General features: G+C 36.5%; 1 protein-coding gene across 2 annotated transcripts in view; it reads left to right on the top strand.

Moving 5' to 3' along the window:
* Window positions 1-27,233, top strand: part of LOC137391009 (chromosome transmission fidelity protein 18 homolog) — a 91,475-nt gene that overhangs the window by 677 nt on the left and 63,565 nt on the right. For both annotated transcript variants that reach the window (XM_068077342.1, XM_068077341.1), the window contains exons 3-7: window positions 1,058-1,155; window positions 5,402-5,572; window positions 14,882-15,022; window positions 16,513-16,625; window positions 20,335-20,424. In XM_068077342.1, coding sequence (XP_067933443.1) covers window positions 1,086-1,155; window positions 5,402-5,572; window positions 14,882-15,022; window positions 16,513-16,625; window positions 20,335-20,424 — 585 coding nt within the window. In that variant the 5' untranslated portion in view covers window positions 1,058-1,085. The remainder of the gene's footprint in view (window positions 1-1,057; window positions 1,156-5,401; window positions 5,573-14,881; window positions 15,023-16,512; window positions 16,626-20,334; window positions 20,425-27,233) is intronic.

The following is a 27,233-nucleotide window of genomic DNA, read 5'->3' as shown; positions in this document are numbered from 1 at the left end:
GACTTTGTTTTGAGGTCAGCATATAAAACGTTTGTTGTTGAGCCATTCTGTCTTACTAATTCCAAGAGCTCTGGTCCAAAGGTTGTCCCAATTACTCAGACTGCACTGTATTTATAAAAATAGCATGCCAGATTAGTTAATAGATTAACAACCTCTCCGCAAGTGTAATTTAAAAGATTTGTACTATATTAATAAAAGCTTCACTATTGCAAATGTTCTTTTTAGATATAATACTGAACATATAGCTACTAAGTTTAATGTTCAGCTCATATCAACAATAATTTTTGCAAGTTAACATCGGTGTAGCTTTTTTAACACAGATAAACTGATAACAGAATTGTTAATTATACCACACAAATATAAGTATTTGTAATTTATAAACATGTATGACGATGCAAACTAGATAGTGATTTTGACTGGAGCACTTTGCTCTCTTGAAATGCCTATGTGAACATTAGAAAGACCTGTAAACTTCCCTCTTGATTTGTTTGCCCTATATTAGAAATAAACTAAGATATCGTACTGAACACAATCTATTTGTAAAGTCAAAACTTATTTTATTTCTTTTATGCATTTATTTTGCACCGTGAAAAATTTTGTTTTTATTACATAAATGGTTGTTTGTAAAAAGAGTTGTTTTTGAAAAACCTTTATTTTTTCATCTTGACAACATTGGATTGCTAAGACTTCTAAATAAAAACCAAGTATAATTTGTATCCTATAAACAACCAATAAGATAAGATAGTAGATGCATCATAACAACCAATAAGAAAAGATATGATAAGGTAAGCTAGTATAAGCAACCAACAACATAAGATATTAAATGCATCATTAGTAGTAGGAATATAAAAGTATTGCCAGGCTGGTTTACCTTGACCTAATTTCTCACATTGGGCCTTCACCAGCCAATGAAAAAGCTGCTATTCTGTTTGAATATGCTCTAAACTAGGTATAAAACACAGTTGTAGTATTTTACACTTTTTTATAATGACTAATATTTAAGCAAGTGTCTTTTCTCATAAAACATGTGCGATTGCTTTGACCCTTTTTGTTGCAGGATTAAAACCAGCTTATGCTTCATCGCAATGGAGGAAGATTATTTTGAACAGGAATTCGAAGATGAGTTGGAAGCACTAAATGACATGGAGAGTGAAGGTTTGTTTTAGAATCACATACATACAGACCTTTTAAAATTTTCCAATCCATTGTTAAATTGTTTGATGATATCTTGTTCATGTGTAATAGCGTTTGATCTTTATGGAATTTTACAGTGTTTCAAATGCACCATTTTGACTTGATTGATATTAATCACCATTTTCTCTCTTGGTAATGAGTTAAAATCTGTTGTAGTGTTATTCCTAATTGAAAATTGCTACAGGAGTACATACATAAACATATAATTAATTTTATAAAAGCCCTTTTTTAATAAGAAGTCGTGACGCACAGTTTTTTATTCCTTTGAATATTTTCTTTTTTCTGAGGATGTATTTATAAAAACTTTTCACCCAAAGCGATTTATCCTCATGGGTTCTTACATATTTCCAATAGAGGTTAACATGTTTAAACCGACAGCTTCATGTTATAACAATATGTGTAATTAGCTTCTTGAATTATTATCTTATCAATGCAGCCAGCGCTAATGTCGACTGCTAATCATCATAATCAGTGTTATCGCTCTTTTTCAAATCATATTTAGTGGTTAACATATCCCTCCCAAAATTTATGTTCTATTGATATCAGATATCATTACACATTGGTATTTTGATAATGCTGCTGTGTAATTTTGACCGCTTTGATCAGTTTTCTAATCACAAAAATAGGTAAAAAGCATTATACCATTTTAAAATATCAATGGATATGGCTACATTGCTAAATCATAATATTAGAATTGTTTTGTTTTCGAACTAGATTATCTCAAAATTGTTTGATCAAAATCTTTATTCATGTAAGCAGTGCGCACAGTTTTAAAATATCTCAAAAGTAGCAACTTTTCATAAACAATTTTTGAGGTTTCTACTTTGTACAAAGAATGAATTTATTGATGCACTCAAAAATAAAATGCACACACCTGCTGGTGTAGTTTTATAGCTAACACCCGAGGACTTATGCGGGCATATGATTATGACGCTGACACTTCTAGTATTTGCACTATAATTGTAGTGACTAAATTGTAGTCCATTATGTTGATTCATGGTGCATAAGTGAAGGTATGCATGCAAGTTTGTCCTTCTTTTAGGTAAAATATACTGATGATGCGAGAATATGGTAAAACCTCTAATTGAACACCACGGCGCTCTATTTTTCAACCCTTCCTCTTTAGTGGCGGTCAATTGGAGGCTGCGTTCAAATAGAGGCTGGCATAGTATTTTTTAAATGGCTCATCAGAATTTTGGGAAGATAAATTTAGCCCTTTTACGGGTGAAGCGAATGTCGCCTATTTTTTGCCCTCTCCTTCTGGTAGAGCGATATTAAACTTTTTGGATGCAGTAAATCTGCTAATTTACCTCTAATTTGTCAAAGATCTCTTAATAAATACATGTGTGCATCGATAAATCGAGAAATATTTTTACCAAGTGATATCTATTGCTTGCAATTAACCTGCGATGATATTATGGCCTGTGTCCTGCATTGCAATTTGTTTGAGTTTTCAATTTTTGTTTCATTACAAATTTGAAACCATATTTATATTTTAGATCTATATTTAACATTGTTGCATAAAACCTCATTGCACTCATTGATATGTTTGTTACAGTTTGCAGCCAAAACTAGATTTTTATGTGCAATAGAAGAGGAGTTGCGAGCGTCGGTCAATTGTAAGATCAGGTTACCACAATTATGCTGTCAAATAGTATGGTATAAATCTGCAAATGTATAGGATATATAATGATAATTTACCAAATTCTACAAATATATATTCATGAACAAGTGACATAAATGAACCATACTAATATTACATGCAGAAACAAAAATTAACATTTTTAAAACAAAAATATTTGCTCGGATTGCTGCGTTCTAATTGTCGCTTTCGATGGAATGAACATTTGGTTGTCAAATACCTTCCACAATGTCATCTCACCTCAACTCTTTTTCTGCACTGCTGAACTAGTCGATATTAGCATCCAAACCGTTGCATTTGGTACAAATGCAACGCGTAAATGTTTTGCTCGCTGAACGTAACCTTTGGTTCTAAACTTGCAAACTATTTTTATATTTGTACATCGAAGTATCACGACCGCGTTAAATAAGAAACTACTGTTAGCCTTAGACAGTTTTGAATTATTTTTATGGTGTTGCTTTCAAAGTTTTAACTAAAAAAGCGAAAGCTTTGGAGTTGAACAACGAAAGAATTGATTGTTATCAATGTAAAGGGTTCATTATTGATAAGATTTTGCGGAAACCTTTTTACTGATCTTTTTAAGGATCAATGATAGTCAAATGAAGGTGGCATTTAAATAGAGAGTGACACTCTAGTTTTCAACCCTTGTCTCATAATAGCGGTCAAATAGAGGTGACTTTCAAATAGAGGTGGTATTCAATTAGAGGTTTTACAGTAACTTAGATTCAGATGGAAATCAGCAGATCTAACGAATTCGTTATCTGTTACTAAATGGTGCATGACCTAGTTATGTACTTGTGAAAGCTTGTGCATTTTACTTCTCAAAAATAAAAGATGGTTTCAACCAAAATGAAACTGTCATTAACACCAGTGTTTTAAGGAACTGCAACATGAAGATGATAGAATTTCACGAAGGATCTTTTTTCTCAGCTTTGCAATTGTGAGTATGTACCACTTTTCCTCTATCACCTTGTGTATAATCGCTGCTTTCTTGCATGTATAGAATATTTCCAGATGGAACATGTTACTTGTGTTGCGAATGTCACAGCAATTATGCTTGTTGTATTTGGTTACCACTATTTACTTTTTGTCAAAATAGGTTTGCACTTTATTTTGATGGTTGAAGGCATACCTACCCTACTCCTCATTTGGAAAACCATCATTTTACCAAATGTGTACAACCATTGGAAGACATTGAGCCAGCAGCCATGGCATCAACTAAGCCAACACACCACTGTCAAATTGCAATTGAGCCAGTCAGATCTTAAGGAATAAATATAAAGCAGTACTATCATAAAGTTAACTAATATTTTAACATTATTATAATAATGTATGTAGAAAAGTCACAGGCGTTGTTTAATCATCAGACCCTTTACTCGTAGATGTATGCTGCCTTTCAACATGGAAGGTTTTTTCCTCATCAATATTCAGAAGCTTTGCTCTTGAGGCAAAAGTATATGCAAGGTGGTAGAGGAATTTTTTTCTTTTACGCTTTGGAATGTTTGAATATTAAACTTTTGTATACTTTTTATTGTTTATTTGTATTGTTCATCTTATTAAGTCTCTGCTTGGTACTAATGACTAAGCATTTGTGAACCTTCAATTAAGAACTGAAGCTTTTAAGCATGCTAGTTCATATTTGTGTTGAAGTGTGCATAAATGACCTTCATTCAAATAACAACCTCATGTATGTTTTAGTTGCTGTAGTTCTGTAGTTTCCATAAATTCAACAGTGTCTGCAATAAGAAAACCTTCAGTAATTCAATTTTATTTTGTAATTGGACTATAATTGAGATTTAGCACATTGTTTTTGGCATGGTGAGCCATTTTTAAAATAAATCCTCTTTGATGCATATTATTCTAAATGCAGAATATTTAATGACTTTTTCTAACTATGACATCCTAACGGCTCATGTCACAGTTCTATTAGACAGGATAAAGTTGTACCCAATGATTTATAATTGCTGCTAGTGTACTACTTGCAAAAATGCATGAAAAGGCTGCTAGTGGTCCAGTATTGATCTACTAACACCACTGATCTCTCTTTGTGTATAAATAAATTGTGACTCGACCCAGAGTCATTTCCTGGAGCTGAATTAGTTACATCTATGCTAAGTAATGAGCATCAATAACATTACTTTGGTATTTCAGAAACTTGAATTGCTGACTCTCTTTGATGAATCTCGGAGAACCTCTTTTAATTAATTCTCTGTCATCTCGAATAACCAAAACATATATCCATTGTAGCACATACATTAATATGCTTTAAACATGGTGGTCACTATAAGCCAATTGTATCATGTCCGAGCATTCGCTAGCCAACATTAACATTAAAGAGTTTTTGTAGAACGTATGTCTTTGTTTTACCAAACAATTCTTCGTTACATCAGAGTTAGTCTTGCCACACGACTATTATTTAAAAAAAGGTCTACAAATAGCAAATAAATTATTAAAATGTGAAACCATGATCATATTGTTATGGCTGATTGTAATTTTAAAATGCTCTTTCTTTTGTTAGTGTTTTAAAAGTATTTAAGTTCCCACCTTTTCCATATTTTTTTAAAGAGAACATTGGAAGCCATTCAGAAGCAAAAAGGTCACTCTTCACAAAGTCAGCTTCGGTTGGTTGTGGCAAGCTGGATGATTCCTTCCCACAAGAATTTTCACAAAGTCCTTGTCAAGAGAAGAGGCGTCGTGAGCCATCTCCTTCATCCACAGAAGCTACTCCCACATCTGGTATGTGAAGTGAAGAAAATTGCAGTTAATAAAACCTAACATATAAACCAATGCAGAGTCCTGTAGTGATAGTGCATTGCTTTGCATTTTAATGACACCAAAAAAATATTGTACTCTAACAGGTACTTCATATTGGTTTAGTCACAACCTGTACACAAAACAGCTAACTTAGTCACAACCTGTACACAAAACAGTTAACTTAGTCACAGCCTGTACACAAAACAGCTCACTTGGTCACAACATGTACACAAAACAGTTAACTTAGTCACAGCCTGTACACAAAACAGCTAACTTAGTCACAACCTGTACACAAAACAGCTAACTTAGTCACAACCTGTACACAAAACAGCTAACTTGGTCGCAACCTGTACACAAAACAGCTAACTTAGTCGCAGCCTGTACACAAAACAGCTAACTTAGTCACAACCTGTACAAAAAACGGCTAACTTAGTCGCAACCTGTACACAAAACAGCTAACTTAGTCACAACCTGTACACAAAACAGCTAACTTAGTCGCAGCCTGTACACAAAACAGCTAACTTAGTCGCAATCTGTATACAAAACAGCTAACTTAATCACAACCTGTACGCAAAACAGCTAACTTAGTCACAACCTTTACACAAAACAGCTAACTTAGTCACAACCTGTACACAAAACAGCTAACTTAGTCACAACCTGTACACAAAACAGCTAACTTAGTCACAACCTGTACACAAAACAGCTAACTTAGTCACAACCTGTACACAAAACAGCTAACTTAGTCACAACCTGTACACAAAACAGTTAACTTAGTCACAGCCTGTACACAAAACAGCTCACTTGGTCACAACATGTACACAAAACAGTTAACTTAGTCACAGCCTGTACACAAAACAGCTAACTTAGTCACAACCTGTACACAAAACAGCTAACTTAGTCACAACCTGTACACAAAACAGCTAACTTGGTCGCAACCTGTACACAAAACAGCTAACTTAGTCGCAGCCTGTACACAAAACAGCTAACTTAGTCACAACCTGTACAAAAAACGGCTAACTTAGTCGCAACCTGTACACAAAACAGCTAACTTAGTCACAACCTGTACACAAAACAGCTAACTTAGTCGCAGCCTGTACACAAAACAGCTAACTTAGTCGCAATCTGTATACAAAACAGCTAACTTAGTCACAACCTGTACGCAAAACAGCTAACTTAGTCACAACCTTTACACAAAACAGCTAACTTAGTCACAACCTGTACACAAAACAGCTAACTTAGTCACAACCTGTACACAAAACAGCTAACTTAGTCACAACCTGTACACAAAACAGCTAACTTAGTCACAACCTGTACACAAAACAGCTAACTTAGTCACAACCTGTACACAAAACAGCTAACTTAGTCACAACCTGTACACAAAACAGCTAACTTAGTCGCAACCTGTACACAAAACAGCTAACTTAGTCGCAACCTGTACACAAAACAGCTAACTTAGTCACAACCTGTACACAAAACAGCTAACTTAGTCACAACCTTTACACAAAACAGCTAACTTAGTCACAACCTGTACACAAAACAGCTAACTTAGTCACAACCTGTACACAAAACAGCTAACTTAGTCGCAACCTGTACACAAAACAGCTAACCAATCTAAAATTTGAGTTTAACAATGTTCAATCAAGAAAATCTATTTATGATTTCCTATGATAATCCTTTGTTAAAAATGCAAAATTGGAATTGCTTTTAGGTGGTAGTTTGTTGATATGGATACATTAATTTCTCTTCAATCTGAAGCATTGCCTCTCCATGCCTCTCAGCCAAACCCCGTTGCGATAGTACTATACATTAATTATATCATCTGCACTTTACTGCCTCTCTATTTCTCCACATATTGTCAGCTTTCTTTTCATTTGCTCGATTTATTGGTTATACTCATTTTTGTAGTTGACATTGCTTCTATTAATGCAATTTCAGTGTAGGGTTTGCTAAATCTTTGTTTAATCAGAGCTAGAGTTATTCCAGATAAACTTATCTTGTTTTTGCATGTCTAATAGTCAGTAAATTATTTTTTGTCTTCTAAGGAACTAAACCGCAACCACTAAAAATTGCACAGTATAACCGCTAAGTATAGACAGTGTAACCACAGTATAGACAATTCCCCATTTAGTTCAGGTCAAGTACACTTCACTGATAGCAGCAGTATACTACTGTCAAAGATATTTAATAGACACTCTACCAAAATACTTAGATGTGCCGGCATTAGAGGGTGTCATGGATGTGTACTCGGGCATTAGTGACTTTTGGTCGCTGCTGCATAGACTTTGAGCTATTTATTTTTTCAAATCATAGAGGAAACTATTGTCAATATGTTTGGGTCTACTAAATGAACCCTCAACCTTGGCTCATCCCCATAGAGCAAGGAGATGATCAGCGGAAAAGCCATAATAAATGGCAGTATGCAGGACTTGACTAAAATAGGCCGACAATATTCTCGGCTCTCTCTAAAAAACAACCAAACAACTACCATCAATTAGGCTAAGATTTCTAGGTACTGAAGTTAACATATACATAAAAGAAACTTTCAAACTTGGTTTAAGCCTGGGGGTGCTAAGGAGAGCCATGGCTTTCCCATCCCTCACAAAACACATAGGCATTGTGATATCCGAGACAATCGTGGACGCCTGCATGCAGTTGAAGCAGGATGCTGACCACCTGAAACTTTGTCAAGTAGGTGTGCTGGAAAAAGGAAACTGTTTTCCTGAGCTCTTCGACAACGAAGTTGAAGGCGCTGCCTTCTAGATGTCTTATTCATTGGCAAAACTCCAAATACTGAATAGCGTTTTGAGTTGAGAACGTTTCTTTTATACGTAAACTGCCATATTGCTCGAGGAGATGCAATACATGAGAAACTTGTATAGTTGAGCCAACTTGCCAGTGCAACTCGGCTAGTGCCAGCATGAATTCATTGCTACTAATGTCAAAACTTGAACCCTGAAGAGCCGTACATTTATGTTACACATAGTCGAACAAGAGCAATGGCTAAATATCAACTGGGCACAGGTGCCACATACATCACGCTGCTCTGTGTCACACCCAACACTTTCTTAGTTGAACAAAAGAGCAGCAGTCTTTTTAAACCTCGCAGCCTATCGCATATCACACTAATTTTACCATATGTTCTGTCCATTTTCACTGCCTGAAAATGTTGAAGAAACCTTGTATTTGGTCAGAATTACCAAATATATAATGGGTTTGTATAATACAAAAGTATTATACAAACCCTAATCTGTAACGTTATCTGCGGTTGGTAATGCAATAGTATTTTGTGCTGTCAGTTAACCTTTAACTTATACATTGTATATATTTCTGCTTTTATAAAGGATATTTTGAAATTCTATCTTTACTTATTACAGCCAACTTCATTCACTTTAGCTTTTTTTCGCATCAGTTTATTTTTTTTCCTATAAGAACTACTAGGCACCTTCAAAGGTTCTTCAAAGAATAATTCCATCGTTTTTCGTTATCTGCTTTAATTTTAGGCAAAACATTGTCTTCTTTCTTACCATGGCTACCACACCACACCACTCTCACTAGTCTGTCTGGGTTCCTTGATTTTAAAACTAAGAATGGAAGATATGAAGCGCTATTAAATATTACTCCAGTACCATGGAATCCAACAATGTGAAAGAGAACTTTGTACATAAGTAGGCCTACTTCAAGGAAATTCAGACATTGTATCTGAGAAGTTGCTTCGCATTTCGAAACAAACATTTTTTTTCTAATTTCACTTTGTATATATATATATTGTATATATATATAGCAAAATTTGTACATTGAAGTCATGGTAGGTCCACGTTGGATTCTACTGTCATGCAATGGATAAAGCCCGAGCGGCTGATCAACGTTTGGTTGAGATATATATCTTGAGTTTTTTAAAATTTCACAAATTTTCATAAAAGTTTTACAAATTTTTACAAATCTGCTTAAAATTTGTAAATTTTGCTGTCACATTTTATTTAATGACATAACCTTAAGTCAGGTAATAAATCATAGAAAAAGCATGCTGTAGAATGCCTCTAGCTTTTTAACAACACAAGTTCTCGTAGAGAGCTTATGGTGGTGAAGTTTCGAATATGGTTTCTTTTAATGTTTTTACAAAGCATCAGTAATATGCTCATTTGCTTTCTTGTTATAAAGCTTATCTACTATCATTACTCCAATACTTCTCTTCAGTACATGTTGGCTCCTCCAAAGAGACATTTTGCTTCAGAAAACTTTGTGATCAGACCTATTTTGGGCCTTGCTAGTTTCGTATCACAACTGATCAGGAGAGGTTTAGTCAATCATGGTGCTAAATGCTCAAGGTCAAGCATAGGTCAAGCATGGTGCTAGATGCTCTAACTTACTTTATGGTTGACCCTGCAATGTCCCTACTAATAAATATGTTTTGCATAATCTTGCTTTTCTCATACCTAAGTCATATAGGTGATATAGTTGTTCATAATTGGATCGCTAAACCATCAGGCCAGATTATAGCACCTACTATGAGAGACATGTTTTATGAATCCTTAACGTGAACACAATAATATTGTTGTCAAAATATGTGGGATGCAACTAGCTATTTACAAGGTCTAAAGACTGCCACAGTTTGTCGTTCTCTACTCTTGTCTTACCTCGAAAAACATAGTTATAGATCAGGTATTTATAGACAATTGGTATGTTGATCAACTAGCAAAGGCGGTATAAATTTGAATGGTCAGTGTAAGGTGTTAAAAGAAAAATATATGAATAACCTCAAGTATTCTTGATATTTGTCTTTTGTTAGTGTGTCCATTTGTGTAGTAGTGAGAATCTGGTTTTTTAAAAGTATGTACGGAATTTTTTTTATGTAAATGCTTAATATCTTGTAATGTTTACATGGTGACAAGACAATAGACATTAAATGTGTTTAGTTGTTGTAATCGGAATCTGGGATATGTTATTTTCAACATGTTCATTATCGCAGTATTTGCTCTATAACTATGTTTCCATGACACGCATGAAGCGCATCATGTGGGTTTGGAGTTGTACGCAAGTTGCGTTACCATGTGAATTAAGTGTTTCTATAGACATTCGCATGATGTGGATTGACTCAGGCGTCTTGTTGAAAAAAGGTAAGGGATTGTAAGCTATAATTTAATAATTAGAGGCGCATGTGTTAGCGACGCAAACATGTAAAATTCAATCGAGAAAGAACGGCGGAAGTATTGAAAATGTTTAAAATTGAATAGCTGGCGCGCCGTTTTAATACGTATCATTCGCAAGTGCTGTTTCCATTATTCGCAAACAAAATAGATTCGATAAAGTTTTGCGAATGGCCAAACTCGCTTAGCTTGCGGATTTATGCCGTTTCCATGATGCGGTTAACTTGCGGATTGGCTCAAATTTACGAATCATGCGTGTCATGGAAACATGGTGTAAGTATCCTACACATAACTGGTATCCTACACAGTATCCTACGCATCAAATAACTGGTTTTGTAGAACCACCTAGATATTTCAGTGGATGAGGCAATTACCTGGTGCAAACTAAATGGGCAGGTTGGTCAGCACACTTAAGATGCTGTGTCTAGTCTTGATAAGCTAACAAAGACAAGGATACCTAAAATAGCTCACAAATATATTAATAAGCTGGTGTATTTGTGGTCTCACGCAGTTCGTTTGAGTTGCTGCCAACTATGTCTTTTAGTTACCATATTCTAACCTGAGTTAATTACTGGTCAGACTAGGCCATGCCTAGCCTGCCCAAGATATCCAGTTACTGCTGTCTTAAGCCGCAGCTGATCTTCCTTTTTGCCCTTGTCGACTCAGCGTGTCCATGCGGTTGGGTGCATGCTGGTCTTCGTGTGGCAAAGGCATTAATATCGCGAACCATTATCCTTGAACTTAATCATCTCGGCCTCGGCTCACAATTTAATTTTAGATGCAATTATGAACAGTAAATAATGAGCATTAAAAATTGAGAAAAAGAATGTGGTAAATGTGTCATTGACTTGAGCTTATACATGATCAGTCATCTACCTATAAATTTGGAGTTCTCCTGTATAAGCTGTCTTCAATAACACGGGATTTATGCTGTCCTTACTCTTAAGTTATAAAAATGATATGGGAATCCAATAACAACATTTTTAGCATTTACCGAACAGTTTTGTTATTTGGCTAGCACAGGGGTCTGCAACCTTTTCCACTCAAAGAGCTATTTGGACCCGTTTTCCGCAGGAAACAACGCAATGGGAGCCACAAACCACCCCCTTTGATATTTTAAATTAAAAAATACATAAATACTACATGTAAAGTTTCTGTTTAGCTTTTAATGCTTTTATGCCTTGTTTACAACATACAACAAAAAGGTGTGGCGTGTATAATGATTTAACTGCTGAGAAAAAAAGTTGCATTTTTGCAAAGAAGAATAAAATTGCTAATAATAACTTGATCGTTCCGGAGCCGCGGGTTGCTCACCCCTAGGCTAGCACACAGTTATATAGCCTACAAATATATAATTAACACACAGCTATATAGCCTACAAATATATAATTAGCACACAGTTATGTAGCCTACAAATATATATATATATAATATATATATATATAGTACACATTTATATAGTATACAAATTTTAAACATTGATGAAGATCAGATGTTTAAATTTTTTATGCGCGTAGAGGCATATGTAGAATCCAATATCAATGAGACATGATATTGGATATGTAGACATATCCAATATCAATGAGGCCTGTAATACTCACTGCTCATATACGTACCTCTATGACTCAATGCTCATTTACCTCTATGACTCAATGCTCATTTACCTCTATGACTCAATGCTATTTTACCTCTATGACTCAATGCTCATTTACCTCTATGACTCAATGCTCATGTACCTCTATGACTCAATGATCATTTACCTCTATAACTCAATGCTCATGTACCTCTATGACTCAATGATCATTCACCTCTATGGCTCAATGCTCATTTACCTCTATGACTCAACGCTCATGTACCTCTATGACTCAATGATCATTCACCCCTATGGCTCAATGCTCATTTACCTCTATGACTCAATGCTCATTTACCTCTATGACTCAATGCTCATGTACCTCTATAACTCAATGATCATTCACCTCTATGGCTCAATGCTCATTTACCTCTATGACTCAATGCTCATTTACCTCTATGGCTCAATGCTCATGTATCATGCTGAAGTAATAGCAAAATATCCTGTAGGCCTAATTGTTTGGCAGCAATTGTTGGGGAGATGATTGCAGTAGCCTACATATGCATATTCTCTATCTGTAGAAAATTTGAACACATCTGAAGTTTGATTAGACCTATTTTTCTTGTTCAATGCTCAGTTATGCCTAGGAGGTTATTTCTCTGATCATCCGAAATTAACTGCCTCAACAGTATATTTGAGAAAGTCTACCATGAGATCTATGAGTTGGACGAACCATGGTTCTAAAGTGGACAGTCATGCCAAAGAGGAATAGTAGTTGCTCCAGGTTTTAAATAGCAATTGTGATGCTGTGTTTGCACTGGTCATTGCGTTAGGACACTCTGTTTAACAAGGGGGTATGCTGATGGTTGAGGTGCTACACAGCATGATCACGCATACCTATGCTTTCTTTACAGTGGGTTCTAATAGTACCTGTTAATGATATATTGTCCGATGAAGCTGAGATGAGGCTGAATGTTCGAGGCTACTTTTAGTGATTCTTTCTTCATTGTAGCGGAGTAACAGAATTATTGTAATGAGGCAGAATTCTCAGTTCTTTTAAAGTCAGAAACGCTTCTGGTTAGTGATAACAGAGTTAGCCAATGAGATGTAGGTGATAACAAAGTTAGCCAATGAGTTGTGAGTGAAAACAGAGTTAGCCAATAAAATGTAGGTGATAACAGAGTTAGCCAATGAGATGTGGGTGATAACAGAGTTAGCCAATGAGATGTGGGTAATAACAGAGTTAGCCAATGAGATGTGGGTGATAACAGAGTTAGCCAATGAGATGTGGGTGATAACAGAGTTAGCCAATGAGATGTGGGTGATAACAGAGTTAGCCAATGAGATGTCGGTGATAACAGAGTTAGCCAATGAGTTGTGGGTGAAAACAGAGTTAGCCAATGAGTTGTGGGTGAAAACAGAGTTAGCCAATGAGATGTAGGTGATAACAGAGTTAGCCAATGAGATGTGGGTGATAACAGAGTTAGCCAATGAGATGTGGGTGATATATGAGTTAGCCAATGAGATGTGGGTGATATATGAGTTAGCCAATGGGATGTGGGTGATGTTCCGACATGGCAAAGACCAGAATGCTGGTTGTAGCAACATCAGTATTCGCATAGCGTCAAGCATGAACCTGTGTAGCAAAAAGTTTACCTGCCTTTTACCTGCATGTTAAATTTTTACAAACAAATGGACATAGAGTTGCTGTCCAGTATAGAAATTTGATGGATAAAAGGTATATTTAAGATATATAGAAAGAGGGTTACAGGCATTTAAATCGCTGGCGAAGATCGATAAGAAATTAATTTAATAAATTGTTGTAGTGCACATTATTTAAAGACTGGTCTTATGAATAAGGAATTGCCCGTTTAAGAAATTTTGCCACCAAAAATCGATCCAATAGCTGCCAAAAAGTGCCTGTCATGTCGCAAAGTACCAAATGTGGTCATTGATTTACAGTCACATGAGAAAATATTTATAGTTATAAAATGTTTTGGTGAAAGGGAAGATTAAACTAAACATAGGCCCTTCATATAAGCTTAGAGTTTCTGAAGGCTGCAACCAATGCTTCAGATCTTGTCCTCTACAGTTACTATTTTGGTGTTCATCAATACATGGGCTGATACGTCATGGAGTTGATTATAAAGCCAATCTGGTGGAGTGTATTGGACCAAATGAATAATATATTGAAATTTTAACTTTTCGCATGATTGATCTTCTAGAAGTTTGATTAAATTTGGGGCAGCAGTGGTAGGTAATAGTATTATCTGAAAGATATTCACAGTTCAAAAGGTTTACCTGTATGGTGTTTACCTGCTTGGTGTTTACCTGTATGGTGTTTACCTGCTTGGTGTTTACCTGTGTGGTGTTTACCTGCTTGGTGTTTTGAGCTGCAAAAAACTGCTATCTTATCCATCATATTTTAGTATGTTCATTTGAAAGGCAATCCTGCCACAGATTTTACATGCTGTTAGTGCCAACTGCCAGGAGCAAGAGATGAATTTTCACAAAACAGGGAGAAGCTGGTGCTAACTGACAGTTAGTAAGCTGGTATTACCACGTTTCCATTTTTAGAGGTGAAAAGGCGGCGCACTCTTTTGGAAACCTCTTCGTGTAGCACTGCAACAGATGACAGGAGTCCTACCGTGGTGCGACACCGACCTGTGCTTACAGACCAGACAAACTCATCAGTCACGGTGACTCCTCGTTCATTAGGTATTTCATTATACAGTGTATTCCTCCAGAGCAACTGCACCATATATTCATCTTTCTTAAGCATTAATGTCAGTCACATTGCCAAGTGTGGAAGGTAACTCAGCTCTAAAAGTGAGCATCCTTTGTAAACTTCAGGTTTTCTTTAAGACCAGGTTCGCACTATATTGTCGTAGGTCGGCGTTTTCCTTTCAGCGTTCCTCGTCGATTATGTGAACCGTAAACCGATGGCATCGACGAAACAATGTGGATACGTCGGGAAAGTTGGCAGCTGTCAAACTTTCCCAATATTTCGCCGAGCATTGACGGCGGCCTTTACAATGTGAACCATTTCGGCATAGTAATTCTCAGGTAGTGTGATTTATTTATTTCCGTGTATGATAGTTGCTGCGAGACTAGTATTTTATTCAAGCATGCGAAAACAAAGAAGTTTCTTTGCGAAAATTTAAACGAAAAATGAACACACTACGTCATGGAGTATTCGCTGATGCAAACGCCGATGGGTATGTGATACTGTGAATATTATTATCGTCGACGATCACTGTAGTATTGTGACATCAACGCCGAGATACGGCGATTAGTGTGAACCAGCCTTTATCGCTATAGAGTGTACGCTCCTACAACTTACATAATCCATATCAAGAACATTTTCGTTATAGGGATTTTACACTATGCAACAAGTAAAATACAGGAATGAAATAGGAAAAATTAAACCTAACTTTTTAATTTATTGAATGTATAGTAACTGTAGCATTATTGGTTTGTATCGACAACTTTTCTCTCATTTCGTATCACTTTCACTCGGTTTAGGGTTCATGATTGGGGTTCATGATTATGGTAATTCTACACTGAGTTACGGAGAGTTCACGTCTTAAATGTCAATTTCTAATGATTTTTTTACTTTTGTCTGACAGCAAGGCTCTACATTGAAAATTATTTTTTGGTAAAACAAAACAAGATTTGCTATCGTAAAAGTGGTGTCTGTCTGTCCATCTATTTTTTTTTAAATTAGAGCTAGAGGTTGGGATAAAAATTTATTTCAATGAGACTTCCATTCATGGCATTCAGATTGGTAGACGGCACTCTAACACCTGCACCAATCGCATGTCTTTAGGTATTTTTGAACAATTGCGCAACTACATATTCTCTGTGCAGCACACCTGACCGATCTCTCTCGGCTAAACTGCGAGGGTAGTAGATATATATAATAGAGATAACCTTATAAGTTGTTTCTCTCAAGGGTGGCAAGAGAGAAAACAATATTTTTTAAGGTCAACTATTTGACTCTCGTTATTCAAATCGAATTTGAGAACTTGCACCGACTTGTCGCTTTACTTTATATGGAATTTCTTATGTATTACGAAGCAAAAACTTTACATAAATTCTTTATGTTAACTGGAACTTGCGTTATAGAAGGTTTGCGTTATAAGATCATCAACTGTATTCGGTGTCACTCAATTTCTATCAGTGAGAAATATGTTTAATTTGCTCAGAGGTGGTCAGGAGGAAAGTTCTAAGACGAATACCAAAGGGAGAGTTCATCGCTGTAACAGCTGCTGATGGCATGAGGTCTGGCTACATGGTCATAAATAGTGACAAGGAAACGGTATGAACCTCCTATCCGCTGTAACATCATAACTTTTATGCTGAGCCCAGTTAACACTAGCAGTTATCTTTTATTTCCTTGTGAATCTATTTATAATAATTCTGCACATTTATCTGCATCGCAGGTCAAGGACAAACACAGAGTATTTTTGACATGGTTCTCTAGCTGGCCATCTATTCAGCTAACCGAATTGTTATCACAGCAACTGGCAGTTCTTTCTTCTAGAGCACACGGGCTATTCATTTCTCCTAGAGCACACGGGCTATTCATTTCTCCTAGAGCACACGGGCTATTCATTTCTCCTAGAGCACACGGGCTATTCATTTCTCCTAGAGCACACGGGCTATTCATTTCTCCTAGAGCACACGGGCTATTCATTTCTCCTAGAGCACACGGGCTATTCATTTCTCCTAGAGCACACGGGCTATTCATTTCTCCTAGAGCACACGGGCTATTCATTTCTCCTAGAGCACACGGGCTATTCATTTCTCATCTATTCTCTTTTCTATCTTTGAACATTTTGTTAGCATTTTATACCAATGTGATATTATCACCGTTTTAACTAGGCTTAAATTACAAGTTTCTATACTTAATGCTAGATAGACTGCTGTCGGGCAGCTACCAAGCTTCCATATATAGTTTTGTTTCCTAGTCTTTCGCCATGATTGCGCAGACATTTATTCTGCATTTTCTTCCATGGACATAAACACTTGGACACGCAGGTTGATGTAGGTCGGAAACACCAACCTGCATCTTTCTTCATCTAATGACTAATACTGTTATTGCCAAGAGTAGTTTTTCCATTTAAAAATAAACTGCAGATGAATAAGCCCGGCATTGTGATTACTTCTTCTTGTGGCTAAAAATAGGAGAGGTTTGTCTACAATGGACTCATCGTATTCATAGCTTCCTTATAGTCCACTAAATGGTGCATCCAGTGTGTATGAATCCTGCATGATGAGGCTGCGTAATCGCTAAATTGTTAATATGATGCCAGCTTGTTGAGCGTCGCTACCTTAAAACATCTACTTGGGTAGCAGCAGTATTATCTGAATTTCCTGTAATGGCTGTAAGATATTTCCATAATGCTTCTAGGTGTATTAACTGACTAGCTGATTCTGTAGGCATGAGCCATCAGTTTTTACACTAGCTACTGAAAGGGTAGCTGTGGCCTAACATTTTAGAACGCCTGATCTGCCAACAACAGGTAGGGGTTCAACTCCCAAAATTGCCTCAGGTGGTGCCAGGAATGACATCCAACCTTAAATTGCCCTCTGCAACTAGGCGTGTCTCCAGTTGTGTCTCCAGTTGTCTCCCTCTGCAACCAGGCGTGTCTCCAGTTGTGTCTCCAGGCGTGTCTCCAGTTGTCGAGGTTTTCTTACCACTCGACTCAGACGTGTCCATTTTTAAGAATCATCTTCATATGCAGCCTGTTCTTGCAGTAAGTGAAGTGGACAGCGTATTTGATCTTCGAGGGATTGCCCACACACTGTGGTTCACCAACTATCTCGAGCACTCTCGACCCTCCTTGCGTTGGAAGGAGACCGTGATGTATATGTTCATGTGTCTAGCTTTGACTGCAGATATTTCCTACCTAGTAAAAGGACTGGCTTCTTCACAGGATTGTTGGCTGAACCGAGACAGTACTTGACCACTTTTTGGATGCTTGTGGTGTCAATGTTTTGATTTTTGGCATATATGTCATGCTTGTTTATCCAAATCTTATGATGCCACTGCTGATCATGTGGGCTGGTTTATCCACATCTTATGATGCCACTGCTGATCATGTGGGCTTGTTTATCCACATCTTATGATGCCACTGCTGATCATATGGGCTGGTTTATCCACATCTTATGATGGCAATTCTGATCATGTGGGCTGGTTTATCCACATCTTATGATGGCAATGCTGACCATGTGGGCTGGTTTATCCACATCTTATGATGGCAATGCTGACCATGTGGGCTGGTTTATCCACATCTTATGATGGCACTGCTGATCATGTGGGCTGGTTTATCCACATCTTATGATAGCAATGCTGATCATGTGGGCTGGTTTATCTACATCTTATGATGGCAATGCTGGCCATGTGGACTGGTTTATCCACATCTTATGATGGCAATGCTGACCATGTGGACTGGTTTATCCACATCTTATGATGGCAATGCTGACCATGTGGGCTGGTTTATCCACATCTTATGATGGCACTGCTGATCATGTGGGCTGGTTTATCCACATCTTATGATGGCAATGCTGACCATGTGGACTGGTTTATCCACATCTTATGATGGCGCTGCTGATCATGTGGGCTGGTTTATCCACATCTTATGATAGCAATGCTGATCATGTGGGCTGGTTTATCTACATCTTATGATGGCAATGCTGGCCATGTGGACTGGTTTATCCACATCTTATGATGGCAATGCTGACCATGTGGACTGGTTTATCCACATCTTATGATGGCAATGCTGACCATGTGGGCTGGTTTATCCACATCTTATGATGGCACTGCTGATCATGTGGGCTGGTTTATCCACATCTTATGATGGCAATGCTGACCATGTGGGCTGGTTTATCCACATCTTATGATAACAATGCTGATCATGTGGACTGGTTTATCCACATCTTATGATGGCAATGCTGACCATGTGGACTGGTTTATCCACATCTTATAATGACAATGCTGACCATGTGGGCTGGTTTATCCACATCTTATGATGGCACTGCTGATCATGTGGGCTGGTTTATCCACATCTTATGATGGCAATGCTGACCATGTGGGCTGGTTTATCCACATCTTATGATAGCAATGCTGATCATGTGGGCTGGTTTATCCACATCTTACGATGGCAATGCTGATCATGTGTGCTGGTTTATCCACATCTTATGATGGCAATGCTGACCATGTGGAATGGTTTATCCACATCTTATGATAGCAATGCTGATCATGTGGGCTAGTTTATCCACATCTTATGATGGCAATGCTGACCACGTGGGCTGGGAACTATAAATGTCTGTAAATAGGCTTTTTACTAGTCTAGTTAAGTTGTCATCAATGGTCTGCCCTCCATCAGGCACTGACTTAGTCATGATTTTAGTGACTTTTCAGAGTAATGCTATATCAGGGTAGTGTTTATGCAATATAGCACTCGCATAAGTAGTGCATTCTCACAGTAATGACAGCAAGGTCATGGCCTCTCAGGGTCTCCGACTCTTTGCGCAGTATAGGGCCAATATCCGATGAGCAGTCTTGTTTTGTTTTTGCAGTCTTAGCTGTTGCATGTTTGATGCAAGTTATTAATGACACATGTGGTTATTACATCGAAGTTTGTATGTCGGCAATCTATTTTCTAGCTATTTTCACCCAAAATCATGGTCAAATTGTAAGTTACAGCTTTAATATTCTTTTGTCTAACAACACTTGACCATTTGCCGGAATAAGAAAACTTCTCACCTCCCACCTTTTAACAAAATGTTCATACAACCATTTTGTACAGACTGCACAACCATTTTGTACAGACTGAAACATGTACGATTCTTTCGCAACAAACTATGGTATGCAATGACTTGAGTTTACAGCTGGTTGCAGTTTCTGTCACCGAAACTAACTGTAGCTTGCGTCTTTTATAATTGATATCAGTTGGAGTTATTTGTAAAATGTTGCAGTTTGATGCTGTTTACTAATATTATGTGTTACACAATTCTTCTAGGCGGTGGATGGCCATACAGGGCTATTAGCATCATCCAGGCACCTGCTACCTATCGACATAGAGACCCTGCGACAACAAGTTGAACGCAAGGTATAGAAATACTAATGCTAAGCTGCCAGTTTGTGAATGGTTAGGGACTGTTTTAAGTAGATCAGAGAGATGGATCAAGTGAGACATATTTATTACTGCTGTTATACGACCCAGTGGCACCCCAAACACCAGATCTCAGGCAATCTAAAAAAAATTAGGGAAATCTCACATAGATTACTCAACAATTAGTAATAAAGTTATTTACATAATAGTTGTACTATGTTTTGGGTCGGTACACTTTACACTGATTTTTATGGGTAAACAGTATGTCGGTGCTAATTCCGCCGTTTGTGACGCTGAGTAACTATGATCACTCACAAATTGGCTAAAATGTTGATGATTTGTGTCAAGTTTGACAGTGAATTTATATTCAGCTGATGCTCAAGTATTTAATAATACAACTATAGTAATAATAATACAACTATAATAATAATACAACTAGGTTAATAGTAATTCTTTCCTAGTTACAGAGTATATGAACAGGTTAGTGCAGGGTTATTTAAATTTCTTATTCCAACATTTGGAAGTCTCTGCACTATACACAGATTTGTGTACTCTGTTTCAATCTTTGAATGCTTTGTGTATAGTTTGAAACGGAAAATTATGTTGGGTGCTTGTAAAGCTATTTAGAGGGAAAATCTTAGAGTTTTAGCCTCAGTGAGTGATTTCCATAGGTATATATATCTATGGTGATTTCAGTGAGTTGTTCAACTTGTTTCATAGGAGTCTCTTGACTCGGCCCTCAGTCTGATTAAAAATGAACTTACACAAAATTTCAGTAGATTCTATCGGAAAGTATTATATTGTTTCTATCATTTGTGATTGTTTGTGATATTTGAGATAATCTGATTGTCAAGATATTTCAAGATTAAAGTCATAGATATATATACCTATATATCTATAGGTATATATAGGTATATAGATATAGATATATAGCTATAGATATATATAGGTATATATATCTATGATTAAAGTCGACAAAACTTGATCACGGGTAAAATACTCAGAAGAAAAATACAGCGTACCCCCATCATACGACATTTAATTACAGTGGACCCCCATCATACGACATTAAATTACAGTGGACCCCCATCATACGACATTAATTACAGTGGACCCCATCATACAACATTTAATTACAGTGGACCCCCATCATGCGACATTTAATTACAGTGGACCCCCATCATACGACATTTAATTACAGTGGACCCCCATCATACGACATTTAATTACAGTGGACCCCCCATCATACGACATTTAATTACAGTGGACCCCCATCATATGACATTTAATTACAGTGGACCCCCATCATACGACATTTAATTACAGTGGACCCCCATCATACGACATTTAATTACAGTGGACCCCCATCATATGACATTTAATTACAGTGGACCCCCATCATACGACATTAATTCATTCCAGTATTGGCATCATAAGGCAAAAATGTCTTATAGAAGCGTACTAGTTGAATGCTCGGCGTTGCCCAGGTAATAAAAGTCTGCACAGAAAATTTATTTTTATTTAATATATAAAAACAGTTAACATTGTAACTTTCTAACTTCATATCATGAGAAAAGTGTTTTGCGCAGTTTAAGTAAATTAAGAAACAAAATAAAACAACTGTAAAGGTTTTCATACTTTGTCAAACAACTGTAACTTTCAAATTTCATATCATAAGAGAAATGTTTTGTGCAGGTCAAATAAATTTAAAAAAAAAACCATTATAAAAGGGTTTAAATGTAAATGTGAAATGATTAGCAAGTAGTAGCTGAATGAAGGCTGTTTTGCTACGATTACAATAAAAGATGATTTGGTAATGATACAATTGATAGGAACTGAGAAAACAAAATGAAAATCCTGAATATGTTGAATTAATAATAACAATTCGTGCATAGAAGTTTGTGTGTATAAAAAAGGTTACTGTTCCAGCAGAAGCTATCCATCAAAACTTTGAATACGACGATACCGGTACATCTCGATACTGGTATAAATGTAAAAATGAGATATCGGACTGTCTTTGTCTGGTACTTTGTCTGACCGAATGGAGAGAGAATGTAGAGGCTACATCTACTCGCGATAATACAGTTGCCCGCATCAAAAGTATTAGCCTTTACCGATGTAGCAGGCGAACCTTACGAAAAACCAGAAATAAAAGTGTAATGGCACATTTGAAATTGAAATGGCACATTTAAAAATTGCAAATTAAAAAAGTAGGTGGTAGTAGCAAAAAATGAATTTTTGAACAATTTCAAACAATGACAAACGCAAAAGGAATATTAGTTAATAATCAAAAGTTCACATTAAGCGTGTGCATACGATATATGTACGGTATATGATAAGAGCGATAGAGTGCTAGGGACTGTATAGCTCAGTGGTTAAATGCGTGGTTTGAAACTTGTGCTTGCTTTCTCCGTGAGTTCAGATCCAGCACACAGCAAGATTTTAATTCCAAGATTTTAATAGCTATAGCTGGGTAAACCGAAGTACATGCAGACACACACACAAACATTGATATTTATATATAAATATAGATAGAAGCCCATAGTAATTATTTTATGCAAAATTTTAATAGAAAATCTAAAAAGCATCAAAATTTTGTATAAGTATTGTACAGTGGAACCTCGGTTCTCGAACACAATCCGTTCTAGAAGGTTGGTCGAAAACCGAGTTGTTCGAGATCCGAAACAAGTTTTCAAATTATAATTAATGTATGTAAGTTTTAATCCGTTCCAAGTCGATTTAACAACTTCGGTAAAGTATTTTTTAACATTTTACACCATAAACTGTACTGTATACTGCATACTATAAACAAAAACAGGTAGATATAGATCATGTTTAACTTTAATAAAAGATTTTCTATCTATGATGATGAAAAAAGAAAACAAAAAGTAAACATTTCGTATGCTTTGCTCTTAAAACATCAAAAACATTAAAGGTTACGATACAATACCAAAAATCGCATAAATTGATAATGAAACAGCAAAAAAATGCAACAGATCAGTTGCATCAAAAATCGTGTGAAAAATAAAATAGAAACAGCAATGGCACGTTTACTTCACACCTTTGAAGAAGAATCCTCCAAAACAATTTAGGGTAACTCGCCTGGAGGAGTTGTGTCCCTAGAAAATCTCCTTGGTAGAGGCAACGTCCTCCCAAATGGCTCTTTTTTGTAAAGAATTAATGACGCGAAACTTCTCCCTTTTTTGAGAACCTTCCGAAAGCGGCTCATAACAACGTCGTTAAATGTATAAACATGCTGTTTCCGGAGCTGTTCCCAATGCTAATTCAAATGCGCATGTTCCGGTTTGGTCAAGAACCGAATTTATGGTCGAGATCCGAGACGAACAAATCTCAAATTTTTTGGTCGAAAACCGAGTTGGTCGAGAACCGAAGCGTTCGAGAACCGAGGTTCCACTGTACATATTAAAATTAGTAACAAAATAGTATATTAACCATAGTAATTATAGTTACCTACAGTAACATTAGTGTATTTAGTGGTTATGATCTGCAATAAAATTTTGAACATTAATATGTCCAGTGCGTACTGTATGGAGTTCTTACCTTTGAGACAGACGTATAACATAAACTTTGAATTTAACTTAAATGAATTTAGCTTATTAAACATGTAGCCTACTTATAGCTAAGTTTTAATCTGTATTTTACTAAACTTTAAATTTGTCATCATTTTAACTTTTATTACCTGTTTCTTGCTTCATTTTTACGATAACATAGCAAGTGGTGAGCTATGTGTGCAGCACACTGACCATTGAATTTGAATATCGAGAGATATATGTGTTGATGTTGCATGGTAAAAAAATATCGTAATGAGAGACAAATAAACATCGTGCTCCACATCGTAACGTGAAAACATTGTAAAACCAGGATTCCGTAACCCGGGTGTGCAGCGTTACAGTGTACATATGAAATGACATCACTAGTTGCTATCGTTGATATCGGCTATTGCGTTCAAGTTGCAGCGTTACGCATCTCTATTCTGTCGATCCCTTTACAACTATAGATGTCATAATCGTACTTTAGCCTGATCTGAGCATTTTAATCGTCACCAAGTTTTGTCAATTTTGATCTTATCTTCTGATACAATCTACTAAAATTTTATGCAAATTCATTTTTGAAGTGCTTGACCTTTGACCTTTTCCCTGAGTCTAACATTAAAATCTATGTTGAGTGCTGCATATGAATCCTAAAAGGAATACGATTTTTTAAGTTATATGAGTGTTTGAGTTGAGTACCGTAAAACCTTTATTTGATCGCCATGGCGCTCTATTTTTTAACCATTGGAGTGATGCTTTATTATAGGTGGCGTTCAAATAAAGGGTGGCATTGTATTTTTCAAACACCTTGTCAAAATTTTTAGAAGACAAATTTAACCCTTTCACAGGAGAATCGAACGTCACCTATATTTTGCACTTCGGGTGGAGCAACATTAAGCCTTTGGGTGGAAGAATTTTGCTAACTCACTTCCAACTTATCGTAGATTGCCAAATTAAAATGAATTGGGTTGTTGAGTAATATCTCTACCAGTTGATATCTATGGCTTGCAATTAGCCTAAGATGATCGTCTAGCTTGCGTTGCATTTTGTTGAAGCTTTCAAGTTTTTATTTCATTCTAATTGAAGGCAAATTTTTGATTACGACTATATTTAAGAAGGTTACATAAAAGCTCATTGCACTCATTGATATGTTTGCTACAGTTTGCCGCCAAAACTGACTTTTTATGTGCAATAGAAGAGGAGTTACGAGCATCGATCCATTGTAAGCCGAGTTCATGTTCCTATGATAGCAATGATGCTATCAAATAATATGCTATAAATCTGCAAATTTGTAAGTTATATAATAATAATAATGACAATCAATCAACTGCTACAAATATATGTTCAAGGACAAGTGACATAAACAAACCATCTTTATAATACATTCAGAAATAAAAATTAACCTTTTTTAACAAAAATATTAGCATCGTTTGCTCAGCCAGTTGGATTCTGGTTGTTGTTTTAGTTTGTACCATTCCATATTTTTCTGGCTGTTCAGTACCTTCCACAGTCTCTTCTGGCTGTTCAATACCTTCCACAGTCTCTTCTGACTGTTCAGTACCTTCCACAGTCTCTTCTGACTGGTTATTACCTTCCACAGTCTCTTCTGGCTGTTCAATACCTTCCACAGTCTCTTCTGACTGTTCAGTACCTTCCACAGTCTCTTCTGGCTGTTCAATACCTTCCACAGTCTCTTCTGACTGTTTAATACCTTCCACAGTCTCTTCTGGCTGTTTAATACCTTCCACAGTCTCTTCTGGCTGTTCAATACCTTCCACAGTCTCTTCTGACTGTTCAGTACCTTCCACAGTCTCTTCTGGCTGTTCAATACCTTCCACAGTCTCTTCTGGCTGTTCAATACCTTCCACAGTCTCTTCTGACTGTTCAGTACCTTCCACAGTCTCTTCTGACTGTTCAGTACCTTCCACAGTCTCTTCTGGCTGTTCAATACCTTCCACAGTCTCTTCTGGCTGTTCAATACCTTCCACAGTCTCTTCTGGCTGTTCAGTACCTTCCACAGTCTCTTCTGGCTGTTCAATACCTTCCACAGTCTCTTCTGACTGTTTAATACCTTCCACAGTCTCTTCTGGCTGTTTAATACCTTCCACAGTCTCTTCTGACTGTTCAATACATTCCAGTCTCTTCTGACTGGTTATTACCTTCCACAGTATCTTCTGGCTGTTTAATACCTTCCACAGTCTCTTCTGGCTGTTTAATACCTTCCACAGTCTCTTCTGACTGTTCAATACATTCCAGTCTCTTCTGACTGGTTATTACCTTCCACAGTATCTTCTGGCTGTTTAATACCTTCCACAGTCTCTTCTGGCCGTTTAATACCTTCCACAGTCTCTTCTGACTGTTTAATACATTCTACAGTCTCTTCTGACCTCAACTCCTCTTGCGCATAGCTGAGATAGTCGATATTAGCGTCTAATCAATTTTTTAGCCGAGCAAAACTTTTACGTGACGCACTTTAGAATACATGTATGCACTTTTTGCACGAAAAAGAAGAAACTGCGTGTAATCAAAATAGCCTCAAATTTTTAGCCTCAAAATTCAGATTCCTCCGTAAGTGCGACATTTTTTCCCCACAGAAATCCAATTATCTAAACCGCGTTAAAAAAAGGAACTACTATTAGCCTGATACTGTTGCTAATTATTTTTATGGTGTTGCTTTCAAAGTTTAACAAAAAAAACTGTAAAGAGTTGGAGTTGGAAAATAAACTTTGATACGAACAGAAACAGTGAACAAATTATTGTTATTGATGTAATCAAGTCATTATAAGTACGGTTTTATGAACACTTTTCTACTGATCACTTTCTATTATGGGTTCGTAAAGATCAAGAATGTCAAATAGTGGGGATCAAATAGAAGTGGTGTTCAATTATAGGGCTGCGCTCTATTTGTCAACCCTTCTCTCATAGTTGTGCTCAAATAGAAACTTTAATAGATTTTTGTTATTGCCAATGACTATTACAGTTCCTTCAACTTTTAGTGCATCAGCAATCAGTTGAGTTGAAGTAATCTTACACAAAATATTTTATGTTGAACAGAGAGCTGTCATTATACTTAACATTACAGGAAGTTCCTTGATAATTGTACTTAATAGGTTAGGTATTTGAATAAAACTAACTACTCTTATTTCGTTATATCAAATTGATATTACGTATCTTTTGTCTTTAAGTAAATACACAGTGAATATGGACACAAGTTTGCTAAAATATAATTTAATTACAATTTATTAAAATACTTTT

The sequence above is a fragment of the Watersipora subatra genome, chromosome 3, assembly GCF_963576615.1.
Source record: "Watersipora subatra chromosome 3, tzWatSuba1.1, whole genome shotgun sequence".
NCBI classification, from domain to species: Eukaryota; Metazoa; Bryozoa; class Gymnolaemata; order Cheilostomatida; family Watersiporidae; genus Watersipora; species Watersipora subatra.
The sequence above is the reverse complement of the archived record's forward strand: the minus strand, read 5'-3'. Positions and strand labels throughout refer to the sequence as shown.